The sequence below is a fragment of the Prionailurus viverrinus genome, chromosome E2, assembly GCF_022837055.1.
Source record: "Prionailurus viverrinus isolate Anna chromosome E2, UM_Priviv_1.0, whole genome shotgun sequence".
Classification (NCBI taxonomy): Eukaryota; Metazoa; Chordata; class Mammalia; order Carnivora; family Felidae; genus Prionailurus; species Prionailurus viverrinus.
This window is the reverse complement of record NC_062575.1, coordinates 5,610,203-5,623,277: the sequence shown is the minus strand read 5'-3', so window position 1 is coordinate 5,623,277 and position 13,075 is coordinate 5,610,203. Positions and strand designations below refer to the sequence as shown.

The window sequence follows — 13,075 nt, the reverse complement described above, 5'->3', positions numbered from 1 at the left end:
CATATTGCCACTATTTATTTAAAAAGCTATTCACGATGGGGGCGCCTGAGTGGCTCAGTCAGTTAAGGGTCGGAGTTTGGCTCAGGTCATGATCTCGCGTTTTGTGAGTGTGAACCCCGCATCAGGGTCTGTGCTGATGGCTCAGAACCTGGAGCCTGCTTCAGGTTCTGTCTCTCCCCCTTTCTCTCTGCCCTTCCCCTGTTCACAATCTCTCTCTCAAAAACAAACGTTAAAAAAAAATTTTTTTAAGGTACTCATGATCTAATTTATGATCTTATTATGACTGAATAACGAAAGTAAAGAATTACGTTGTCTTAGTTTTCTATTCTCAATATACAGAACTTGAATATTCTAATTTTTTAAGTTTTAATTTTTTTAATTTAAAAAAATTGTTTAATATTTCATTTTGAGAGAGAGCAAGCACACAAGGAGTGGGGAAGGGGCAGCGCAAGAGAGGGAGACAGAGGATCCAAAGCAGGCTCCATGCTGTCAGCACAGAGTCCCCCACGGGGCTCAAACCCACAGGCCATGACATCATGACCTGAGCCGAACTCCAGCGCTTAACCGACTGAGCCACCTGGGTGCCCCAGTTTTTTTTTAGCTTTAAGTAGACTCCACGCCCAGTGTGGGACTTGAACTCATGACCCTGAGATCATGAGTCACATGCTTTACCAGTTGAGCCAGCCACGAGCTCCACCCCCCCGGTTTTTTTTTTTTTAAGGCAACATGAATATTTTTAAAAACTCCTTAATTAATGTGAGAACCAGGAGGATGTTACAGCTAGCTCAAAGGAAAATTCCAAGGCCACGCACCATGGATAGAGGCAACTAGGAGCTCTGAGCGAATCTGTGAATCGGTGCAGAACCGGGCACTGTCCACAGTGACGGCGACAGTCAGTTGCATTCCGCCAGACAAAATTCCTGTGCGTCGCTGTGGATGAGAGTTATTTTTCAGCATCGTCTCTCTTGTACATTCTGCGGAGTTTTAAAAGGAGCCCTCAAACAAGGGAAGATTTAGTTAGCCCACAGGGCCTATTGATAGGAAACCCAGTAATCTTTCTTGTCCGTTTTAAAGACTTTCACACTAGGGCGGCTGGATGGCTCAGTCAGGTGAGCCTCCAACTTCAGCTCAGATCTCGATCTTATGGTTTGTGGGTTCGAGCCCCGCGTCGGCCTCTGAGCTGTCAGTGTAGAGCCTGAGCCTGCTTGGGATTCTTGCCCTCTCCGCTCTGTCCCTTCCCCACTCGTGCTCGCTCTCTCTCTCTCTCTCTCTCTCTCTCTCTCTCTCTAGTAATTAAACTTATGGGGCACCTGGGTGGTTCAGCGGCTAAGCATCCAAATTCGCCTGGGTCATTATCTTGCCATTCCCGAGTTCAAGCCCCGCATAGGGCTCTGTGCTGACCCCTCGGAGCCTGGAGCCTGTTTCAGATTCTGTGTCTTCCTCTCTTTCTCTCTGCCCCTCCCCTGCTCACGCCCTGTCTCTCTCAAAAATAAACATTAAAAAATAAAATTTTTTTAAATAAACTTAAAAATAAAGACTTTCATATTTGCCTTGGGTCTCTCTCCCTCTCTCTCTCTCTGCCCCTCCCCTGTTCACTCTCTCTCTCTCAAAAATAAACATGAAAAAATTTGTTTAAATTAAAAGAAAAAAAGACTTTACGTTTACCTAGCAATGCTCTTTTTTTTTAATGTTTTATTTATTTTTGAGAGAGAGCATGTGAGCAGGGGAGGGGCAGAGAGAGAGAGAGAATCCCAAGCAGGCTCCGCACTCCAGAGAGCCTTATGTGGGGCTCAAATTCACAGACTAAGAGATCATGACCTGAGTTAAAGTCGGATGCTCAAACAACTGAGCCACCCAGGCGCCCCTAACAATGGTGTTTGCATCCTTATTTATCGTCCAATTTATCTCCCCTATGGGACAATGATGAGCTAATTTGTCACACCAAATTATTTACTCTCTGTATTTTTAATGGTTTTCCTTACTAGATTTTTAGCCATGTTGTTTGATGCATATAGACCTTTATTTTTTTTATCATATAAATGGTACATAGTCAACTTGTAAAATTTAGAAAATAAAGAAGAGTATAAGGAAAAAGTTCCAACCATTTGTAACTCCCACCGTTCCTTACCACTGTTAGTTAACATGTTATTACCTCGGAACCTTTTTTCCCATGTGTATTTCTTTAACATATTTGTGTGTACAAAACTTATTTTTTGTACTTTTTTCACCTAATATCTTAGCATTTTTCCTATGTGATTAAAACTGTCCAGAAGCATCTTTTTTTTTTAAATATTCTTACTTAAATTTACTTTTCCTCTGTTTTGGGGCATATTAGATGATTACCAGGTTCTTGCTAATATGAATATATACTGTAACCTCGGGACATGAGTCTTTGTGCTCATTTTGTATGATTTCTTAGGGATGGATTATCGTAAATGGAATGACTGAGTCAAAGAATAGGAGCCGTGCAATGTGGGGAAATAGGTTCTATTTACATAAATGGTTGGGAAACAAACTTAGAGCAGAAAGCTGCCACCACTGGGCGAAAGCACCGGCGGTTAGCTAGCGCGATATTGTGCCGGGATCATGAGTAACTTGTTCCATCACCTTCAGGAAATTACTTTCCATCTGATGCCAATGTACCTTGATCACAAACACCGCTTGTCTCCCCCCCCCCCCCAAGACCCTTTGCTTCTTAATCACACAAGTTAATGATTACTGTCCGATTGTTTTCTCCATGGTCACCACGTGGGTAAGATCTTGAGCACTCAAATACGGAGACGAAATTCCGGTTCGGGGCTCTTGTCTCCTCCCAGACTTTAGCCTCTCTCGTATTCATTTCTGCATCCGCTCTCTTGCTGGACAAGAAAGAACTCCAGACCCCTCGTCTGCGACAGTGCAAGGCTCTGGAGAGAAAGCACAATTGCTTTATAAAGTGGCTGTGTCCGGGGCACCTGGGTGGCTCAGTTGGTTAAGCGTCCGACTTCGGCTCAGGTTGTGATTTCACGGCTCGTGGGTTCGAGCCCCTCGTCGGGCTCTGTGCTGACGGCTCGGAGCCTGGAGCCTGCTTCGGATTCTGTGTCTCCCTCTCTCTCTGCCCCTTCCCCCACTCATGCTCGCTCTCTCTCTCTCTCTCTCTCTCTCTCTCTCAAATAAACATTGAAAAAAAATTTTTTTAAAGTGGCTGTGTCCATGTGAATCCCCATTGCCATGTTTATAGCAGTATCCTCTCCGATCGCATGATGGTGCGGTGACATCCTGCCCTTGCTGTGCAGAATGCCTCTTGCCGTTGTTTCGTGACCCTTCTCACCTTGTGCAATACCGTGTTCTCTAAATCCTATCTTCTTGTGCAACTTCTTCATTTGACCAAATCTGGTGACAGGATTTTTGCCCAGACTTTTCTTTGGAAATCTCTCAGTGCTGTTTTGGTTTTGAGGGGCCTCCGTTTGGGTCTCATTTCATCAAATCTGGGACTGTATCTTTACGTGAGGGAATTTAGGCCGCGTTTCTTTATTGTTGTAATCGGTCTGTTCCAACTGCTATCGTAATCTCCCACGATTCCCGTTTTGTGTGCTTCCCTTGTCCGTTTGATCTGTGACCTTTCGATGGTCCGCTTTGTTTAGAGCACCGATTGTGGTCTCAGGGGTAGACGCTGTAGTTTTCATTTCGTGGACAACCTCTAAAACAGGCGCTGTGAATTTTTTGCTAGAGAGAGCGCAAGCAGGGGAGGGGCGGAGAGAGAGGGACAGAGGATCCAAAGCAGGCTCTGCTCTGACAGCACAGAGCCTGACGTGGGGCTTGAACTCACAAACTGCGAAATCGTGACCTGAGCCAAAGTCGGACACTTAACTGACTGAGGCACCCAGGCACCCCTTTTCTTTCTTCAGTGTTTATTTTTGCGCACGCGCGCGAGAGAGTGAGCGAGCACGCACAAGCCGGGGAGGGACAAAGAAAGGGGGACAGAGGATCCGAAGCAGGCTCCACGCTGACTGCAGAGAGCCTGACGCGGGGCTCGAACTCATGAATTGTGAGATCACGACCTGAGCCAAAGCCCGATGACCCTCAGCCAACTGAGCCACCCAGGCACCCCTGGCACCGTGCACATTCCTCATTGTGTTTTTATCCCTAGCTAATCGGAAACATCGACTCCCTTTTGAGGAGTTCAAGGCGTTTTTGAGATTTTCAGATATTTTTTTTCCATACTTCTCCCGTCTTTATTGACATAACCCAGTGTGACTGCAATTAAACTATCGCCGATGAACGTTTTCATCTCCTGACCCTGCAACCTTACATTTAACCGGCTCTATCACTGACCCTTCCTTCCATGACTTCCCTATTCAAGACTGTTTTCTTTGACTCAGCCCTAGATATGTGTGTGTTTGTGGGGGGGAGACTCCTAGGCAGTTTTTTGCCAGAAAGGTGCTCATGTGGTAACACGTCAGAAATTGGCAGATTTCCGAATATCACCCTATACCCCGAAGATGAGTCGTGTGTCTACACGACACGCGATTCCCCGTTCTGATCCTTTCCTTCTGGAATCGGTGGAGTTGCTCTGTTGGCTGAGGGAGGAATTTAAACATTTCTTTTTTTATTTGGAGAGAGTGTGTGTGCGCACGCGTGTGTATGCATGCACATGAATGGGGGAGGGGCAGAGAGACGGTGGGGGCGGGTGGAGAGAGAAGCCCAAGCAGGTTCTATCTACACTCAGTGCGGAGCCCCACACGGGGCCTGATCTCACGACCCCGAGATCGTGACCTGAGCCGAAATCAAGAGTCGGATGCTCAACCAACCGAGCCAGCCAGGCGCCCTTGCATTTTTATTCCTTTGAAAGTCACGTGTCTTTTTGGAATTCAGCTAACGGGTTACGCTCACGGATCACTAGCTGCACTCTCAGTCACTTGATCCGAGTGCTTTTAACACACTTAACTTCAGCTCATTTTTCTGCTTGATGGCTTCTAGCAGGCTTTCTCTTTGAGTTTCAGTTTCTTACCACATTGCATCTTCTCGTTCGTTTTGGCCATTCATTTGTCCAGGGCCCGTTGATCACCGGATTGAGTGTGGTTTCAACTATTTGCTAGGGAGGATAATCAATAATCAAAACGCATTAGGCGAGCAGAACCTTACGTACTCTCTGGCACCGTTGCGTGGTCGGGACCCGTCTCCGGTGTTGGCGCAGGATGGCCACCTCCACGCCTCCCCCGTGTGTGCCTCTCCTCCCCGTGCTCCCCTCCCCTGCCTCTGTTTCCCTCTCTGTCTCCAGCCGTGTTTCCCTTGTGCCCTCGTTGCTAATTAATTCCCAGTCAGAGTGATGGATGGTTTAATTTGCTTTCCTTGAGAGCCCTGTTTTTCCTTGCCTTGCCGGGGACCGGGCGGAATTCCAAAGCGCCGGGCAGTTGGCTCGGGAGGGTGGGGTCTCGGCCGAGGAGGCGGGAGAGTCGCACAGGGTTTCAGGGACCAGCGTCCCCAACACAGTGCTATTTTGATCCTTACCATCCTTGAGTGACCTGGCTCAGCCAGAACCTCAGTTGTGCCGTAAAGGCTTCTCAGCCGGATCCGGAAGCCTTGGGGAAGGTCTTTGCCGCAGACTCTTGACAAAAGGGGAGAGCCGCACCACCGCGAAGTCTGTGGAGACCCTCTTCCTTCTTTTTCCCTCGAGTTGAGTTCTTCTCCTCGTGGCCTCCGAATCTTCGTCTCTGGGTGCCCCCCAGGCTCCCTCCTGACCCGAGGGGAGGGGAGGACCCGGGAGGAGGCTTCTGAGACTGAGTCTCGGGCTTTTTCTTGGGAGGAGCCAGTTAGACCTCTCCAGCTGGTCGCTTTTGAGTCTTCCTTCATTTCTCTGCGTAGCATCCTGCAGGCCCACGAGGCCAAGGAAGCCTCCCGGGAGGAAGGGGGGGGGGGTAGGGTCCCTTACTCTTCTCCCCACATACTTCACCCCTGTCAACAAGAACACCACCACCAACGACCACCCTTAGCACGACCTCCCCCTCCCCATCATCGTCTTCCCCATCTCTCCCAGTATCAGCATCGCTGCCGTCACCTTCCTCCTCCCCCTCCTCCCCCTCCTCCCCCTCCTCCCCCTCCTCCCCCTCCTCCCCTCCACGATCGTCGGTATTAACATCATCTTTATCCCAGCAGCTGCCGCTCGCTGAGTATTTGCTATGTTACAGGGCCTGTGCCGGGCGTTTTATACGCATTCTGTCATCCAGTCCTCCATGGGACCTTGTAGGATAGGTACTAAAGGGACTCCAACCGTGGTCGTAGAGGGCAGGAACAAGTACACGGGGAAGCCAGGGCTCGAACCTCCATCTCTGAATCCATTGTCCCTTCCCCGATGCTCCAGGTTGGAGGCGCTGGGGTCCCCGTTTCCTCCTGCGAGACAGAGACACCAGCCCCAGGTGCCCCCCGCGCTGTCCCGCTCTGTGCCGGACCCCACACCCAAGTTCCCTCCCTGACCCCTTTGCCACGTGTGCCCCTTTCTTTCCCTCCACAGGTGTACGAGGGCGGGAGCAACGTGGACCAGTTTGTGACCCGCTTTCTCCTGAAGGAGACGGCCAATCAGGTCCAGTCGCTGCTGAGCTCCGTGGAGAGTGCGGTGGAGGCCATTGAAGAACAGACCAGCCAGATCCGGTGCGTCACTGGGACCTCGCAGGGTCACGTGGGCATGTGTCTCACACGCACACGCGGCCACCTGCTGCTTGGTCGTGCGCCTGGGGACTGAGTGACCTTGGGCCGGGCGCCGCGCTTGTCTGTCAAGTGGGGACGATCCCGTGCCTGTGTCTTCAGTGCCCGTGAGGACTGAACGAGACCGCGTGCGCATAGAAGAATGCCAGGTGTGCGTGGGGTGCGTGCGTCCGGAGTGCCGGGGAGAAGGCCCCGAGGTCCCAACTCAGGCAGAGCGCCGTGTCGGGGAGGGAAAGCCTGGTGTCCAGAGAGGAGGAGTCCTTCCTGCCAGCCGGCAGTGCCAGGCCCTGGGCTCACCAGCCCTCACATTTGCCGTCCCAAGTTCAGACCAAGTCTCCTTCGCCCTTTCTTTCCAGAGCAGCCGATGCGTCTGGTGCAGAGGGGCCGTAAAGAAATCCGGGTAGACAAGGAAAACAGCCAGATGTCTACACTGCTGGGCCTCGGATGGCTGTGCCCGGCCGTGCATTCACAGCCAGAGGCTCGGCCCGGCCAGGATATGGGTTGCTGTCCAGTGCGGGGGTGGGGGGTTGAGCATGTGAATGTTGGCCGGCGGGGGCTGGTCCCAACCGGATATGGTCGCGAAGGCTGCTCGGTGACACTGTTCCCAAAAGTTGTTTATTCTGAGCCCCTGTGGGCAGATCACCTGGGAAAGGTAAAATGCAGATCCCGGGCCCCGGGCCGCGCCTGCCGGATTGGAATTCCTGGGCGCTGAGCCCGGAACTCTGCGTCCGCGATTCTGAGCGTCCCCGGTGGTGACGGCCACAGCTCTGGAAGCTGACACTTCGCTTTCCTTCATTTTGGGGGTCACTCTCTCGGTGAAAAACGTGGTGTTTTCTCCTGCTGTAGATTAGGCTGCCGCCCAATGGTAGCTGATTTCCTGCCCAGCGCCAGCTCCGTGGCGCGTTGGCGGTTACACCTGCCCGCCCCTGTGCTGGGACCTTCCTGTGGGACTTTGGTGGGGGGAGGGGTCAGTTCACAAAGGGGAGACACCTCCCGACACACGCTCCGACCTCAAACTGCCCCAAATCTCAGCTCTTTAGGCTCCGGGCTGCAAAGTCCCCTTAGGCCACCCTGTCCAGGCGCCAGCCACTGGTTCAAAGCCCCGCTGCCCCTGGGGGACTCCCGCCGCAGTTTGCCGCTGGTTTGTGGAGCCTCAAAGACTCCGTGGCCTCCCCCGTCCCCCAGAAGTCTGGGGTGGCCCCCCCGGCCAGGGGAGAGGCAGGCACCAAGGTGCCGAAGGGGGGCTGGGCACAGGGCGCGTTTGCTGTGTGTGTCTGGGTGTATCTGGATGTCTGCGGTGAGTTTTCCAGCATCTCTGGGCACGCGGGTGTCCGGGAATTCACTGAGCGTCGATTGAGCCCCTACTGTCGTGCCAGGCACGTGCTGGGTGAGCCGCGTGTGCCTGGCAGGGCGTGCCAGGGCCGTGCACCTGTGTGCACCCCGGTGTGCCTGGGGGCAGCGGACAGGGGACGGGGGACGGGGCCTGGCCCCTCTCTCTAGGGCCCAGCTGAGGTCAGGATCATGGATGTTTCTGTCCTGTTCCACGGTCTCTCTGGACCGTGTCTCAGGGCTCCCTTTTGCAGAGAGGTGGGCTGTTTTGCGGGCACAGACCCGGGCTCCCCACCGCACAGGGAGGGGGAGGGGGTGCTGCGAGTTAGGCAGTGGGGTGGGGGCCTGGCTCAAATTCACCCCGGCCCCGGAACTGACGCTCCCGGGGACGGGGCTGGGCCGTGTGGTCCTAGAATGCGGTGAAGTTCGATCCTGACTGCCCTGCCAGCTGCTGGGTGGTCTTGGTGAAGTCACCTGCCTTCGGGCTTCAACGACTCAGCCGCGACACAGAGGCCATTACGCCTGCCTGGCAGGAATAGGGCCAGACCGGGTCAAGTGCACTGTGTTTGGGCTCACGGCCGCTGCCTCACATTTGCCAAAGCTGCTGAGAGCGGACGGGGCCCTGCGGCCTCCCTCACAGCGTGTGTTTCCTCTGCTCACACTGCAGACAGAACCACAGCAAACCCAGCCACGGCGCAGCGGAGACCTGGTGTGCTGGCCCCCCTCCCCCCCAGGCCCCCAACCACAAGCTGGGGGCCATGGAACAAGGGAAGAGTCTTCCGCCTGGTGAGAGAGTGTGGCGGCCTGGGGTGGGGAGCACGGGGTGGGTGGGTGGGAATTCTGATAGTGGCCCGGATGCAGCCTGGGCCTCCAAGCGGGACTGGGACAGCATGGGGGAGGGGGCTGCCCTCCCCTCCCCCCATGAGCATCTCTGATCTTTTCTCCTAGTCACCTCGGACCCCAAGGAGGAGGGGCTCGAAGCCCAGATCAGCCGCTTGGCAGAGCTGATAGGGCGGCTGGAGAACAAGGTAAGCCTGCGGAGCCACGTCCCCCTCCGCTGCCCCCAGCAGGTGCAGGGTCGCCCGGAGTCCGGGCAGGAGCCTGGGAGCCTGGCCACCAGGACTAGGGGGAAGATGTCCCTCGTACCTGTCCAGGAGAGGTGCCCCGGGCAAGGGGCAGCCAGGAGGGGCGTCTCAAGGAACACAGAGTCAGCAGGGGCGTGTGCGGGGAGGGGACAGGGTTCCCTGCGCCTCTGCTCTCAGGCCGGCCTGGGGATGCCAGGAGGCAGCAGGGTGGTGGGTGAGGGCCGGGGCGTCCCGGCGGCGTCCCAGGAGAGCTTAGAGTCCTCTGGAATGAGGAGGCTCTCATAGATCTCTCAAACACGAGTCCTGTCTTCAGAGGGTGTTTCACGACTCGGCAGGTCCCTGCGGGATGACCGCATTTGTCTCCCGGGGCCGCTGTGCCCACGTAGCACAGGCGGGGCTCAAACCGGGGCCGTTTCTTCCGTCACGTTAGAGCCCAGAAGTCCGAGCTCAGGCTGGGGGTAGGGCTGCCTTCTCCTGGGCATGAGGACAGACTTCCTCCCTGTGTCCTCACGCATCCTCCCTCAGTGCGCAGCTCTGTCCTCAACTCCAAGGACACCGTCAAGGTCACGTTGGATTAGGGCCCACCCATGTGGCCTCATCTTAATTAGCTCTTCAAAGGCCTTATTTCCAGGCAGAGTCATATTCCTAGGTGCTGGGGGGGAGGGGGGGAGATGAGCCTGGAATTTAGGATTTGGAAGAGGATACAGTTCAGCCCAAACAATGATCATGTGTGGGAAGAAAGAGAACAGGTTGCCTTAAGGTTTACCAAAGGGCTCAGGTATCAGATTGCGCATACTTAAATCCTGGTTATAGCACTTAGCAGCTTTGTGACCTTGGGCCAGTGACTTGCCCTCTCTGAGCCTCAGATTCCTGCTCTAACCGCAGAGAAAATGTTCAGACTAGAGCTCGTCATGGGGTGGTTGTAAGGATTAAAGAAAATGTCTTTTTTTTTTTTTAATATTTTATTTTTGAGAGAGAGAGAGAGAGTGGGGGAGGGGCAGAGAGGGAGACATAGCGCCTGAAGCAGCCTCCAGCCTCTGCACTGTCAGCACCGAGCGCAACCTGGGGCTCGAACCCCTGAACCGGGGGATCACGACCTGACCCGAAGTCGGACGTTTAACCGACTGAGCCACCCAGGCGTCCCAAGAAAATGAAGCCTTAATGGCTTAGCCCGGAGCCTGCTCCGTCGTGAGCATTACAATGTTAGCAGTTGTTAGGCGTTGTCACCCATATTCTGACGCCAAACCTGTGCACACGCACGGGACCAGCACCCCTACATCAACCAAGACGGCGGGCATCTCCGAACCGTACGGTTGAGCGAGTTTACATTTCTCCCGCTTTTCTGATTTTTTTTTGACATCTTTTGCGCAAGGGCAAAAAAGCAGTTTGATGGGCTTGGGGTTTCTCAGGGCTTCATGGGGGCGGGGTGGGGGGCTCCCCCCACGCAGAGGGGGGCTGAGGCCAGACTTGGAGACGGGGGGGTGGGGGGGGTAGGTGGGCTGAGGCCGAGGTGGGATCCCCCCTCCCGTGAAGCCAGCAGCTGAGTGGGAGCGGTGGGAAAGGCTCCGTGGGACCCCGAGGCCGGGTTGTCATAACAACTCCCAGCGCCTCCAGAGGGAGGTTCTTTGAAGCTTATTTTTAGCCTCCGGTCGTCTTAACAACCAGCTGGCTGGAGACCGAGGAGCACCTGGGTGTCCTGGAGACGGGGCGGGGCCCCGCTTGCTGGCCTCTGATTGGTCCGGGCCGCCCGCGGGGGCCAATCCGGGGCCGGCAGGGGGCTCCGCCCTCTTCGTGCCAACCTGGGCCTGGCGCTGCCTGGGTGGGGCTGATGTGATGGGGTGCCGGGCGCTCGCCCGAGTTACAGAAGAATCACGGTTTTGTGGGTCGGGGGGAGAAAGCCGTGGCTTCAAACCCCGGCAACAGAGCTTTGGAGCCCGGGGCCGTGCGCTGCGAAACTGCCGAGGACCCATCGGGTGCTGTGTTCTGGACTCCGGCGCGTGTCGGTGACAGCGCGCCCGGGGTTCCTGCTTTCCTGGAGCTGACGGTGGGGCCGCGCCCACCTCCGGGAGTCGGGAAAGTTAGACAAGATGTATTCGTGAAGCATGTAGCTCGAGGCCTGCCGGAGGCCAGTGTTAGCACAACCACCCCATTCAGACCATTATCAGGTTCACGAGGCACCGGGGGTCTTGACGTGGGGTGATTGGCCAGCCCACGGGGGATCTCAGGGCTGCTGGCAGCGGCATCCTGGGTTCAGAACTGTCCTGTCCCAAGACTATCCCGCCTCTGGCCGAATGCCCTCTGCCTAGGTCTGGTTGGCTTCTGCGCTTCTCAGATGCCAAGGCCCGAAGGGATCTGTGCCACTTCCTCTGGTCCGTCTCCCAGCCGGGCCTCCCAGCCTCCTTCAGAGCCAGCCCTGTGTCTGGAGGGTAGGTGGCCCAGCAAGGCCTGGCCCCGGGGACTCCAGAGCCCCTGGAACCTTGGGGTAGAGAGGCTGGAGCTCTCTGCTGGCTCTGGACTCTCCGGTTTCATTGTGGTAGTGCTGGAGGCCTCCCTGGGGGAGGGGGCCTCGGTCTCCGACACGTCTTTGTGCTTTGTTGTTTCAGACCCTTTGGTTTGACCTTCAGCAGCGCCTCTCAGATGAAGAAGGCACCAACATGGTGAGGCCCGCTCCCTTCCTGCCCCTCTCCTGTGGCCCCATCCCTGCCGGAGCCAGGACTGAGTTCCAGGTCCTTGATACCCCCTGGTGTCACCCCCTGGGACCACCACGAGGGGAGATGCGGCCCTAGGCCCTGGCCGCCTCTCCAGCCAGGGGTGTTCTCTGATCAACAACAGTTTGGCCCCGGGGCGAAGTGATCAGGACAGTGACCCCACACAGACCCGACCAGAAGCGAATCTTGCTGGGCCCTGATTTTGTGGTGTCTCAGACCAGAGTGCCGTGCGGGCAGCTCCCGGCGGCCGCAGAGCCCCTCTGTGCACACCCTCGTGTGGTGTCCTGCTTGGGCATGGCTGTCTGCTTTTAGCCATTCGGTCCTGGTTCTTTTTCGCCACTTTTGGCGTAAGAATGAGCCCTCGCGTGAGTGAGGAGGGGTTTTGGGTTCTGTTTTGGCCGAACTGCCCTGTCTTCTCCGAAGGAAGGTCTGGGGAGGCCGGGTCTCGGGCAGGGAGAGCGGGGGTGGCCGGGCGCTCACTCCCCTGTGTCCCCATAGCACCTGCAGCTGGTCCGGCAGGAGATGGCCGTGTGCCCTGAGCAGCTGAGTGAGTTCGTGGACTCCCTGCGCCAGTACCTGCGGGGGACCGCGGGGTCCGGGACCTGCTTCCAGTGAGTGACCTGCTTGATCCAGGTGGGGGGCCGTACGTGCATGAGGCCGGGCGAGGAGCGACTGCAGAACTGGGGGGAGGGTGGTCTGCCGGGGGCATCGGCTGGAGCCGAGACCTGGGGACATAGCAAGCGCCTCGAGCAGCCCGGTTGTGATGATAGGAAAGGACTGGGGGCTGGTAGGGACCGTGTCGGAGATGCTCGAGCCGAAGGCAGAGCCGGTCAGGTCTCCTTTGTGTGAAGGAGGGGAGAGTGGGGACGGGTGTGGCCAGGAGAGGCCCCGCGGTCCGGGCGGGTCTTTGAGTGACCTGGGCTCTGGAGCTGGGCTGACGGGACCAGCTAGTGGCTGGGATGGGGGACGGGTGGGGAGAGGCCGTAAGGCCGAACCGACAGGATTGTGCTGAGGGCTAAGCGGGAAGGTCAGGAGGCGGCCAGCAGGGTTGGTGGGGGCGTCGTACAGGTCCTTCCGGGCCCCGCTAGGACGGCAGGCGAGGTGCGGTCGTGCAGGTGGGCGATCGCGAGCTCATGGTGGGGGGAGAACGTGGGAGGAGGGGGGAGCAGGACGCCGAGGGGCTTCTCGCCTGTGGGATGACTGTCGTCCCTGCCTGCCCACGGGTGCACCCCAACGCATGCCGTGTGCTGTCGGCCAGGCAAATGCGGTCCC

At 56.2% G+C, this 13,075-nt stretch overlaps 1 protein-coding gene across 1 annotated transcript in view; it reads left to right on the top strand.

Moving 5' to 3' along the window:
- Nucleotides 1–13,075, top strand: part of NECAB2 (N-terminal EF-hand calcium binding protein 2) — a 28,515-nt gene that overhangs the window by 13,416 nt on the left and 2,024 nt on the right. The window contains exons 6-10 of the mRNA XM_047837105.1: nucleotides 6,491–6,627; nucleotides 8,678–8,796; nucleotides 8,959–9,038; nucleotides 11,699–11,752; nucleotides 12,302–12,414. Of these exons, the coding sequence (XP_047693061.1) occupies nucleotides 6,491–6,627; nucleotides 8,678–8,796; nucleotides 8,959–9,038; nucleotides 11,699–11,752; nucleotides 12,302–12,414 (503 nt within the window). The remainder of the gene's footprint in view (nucleotides 1–6,490; nucleotides 6,628–8,677; nucleotides 8,797–8,958; nucleotides 9,039–11,698; nucleotides 11,753–12,301; nucleotides 12,415–13,075) is intronic.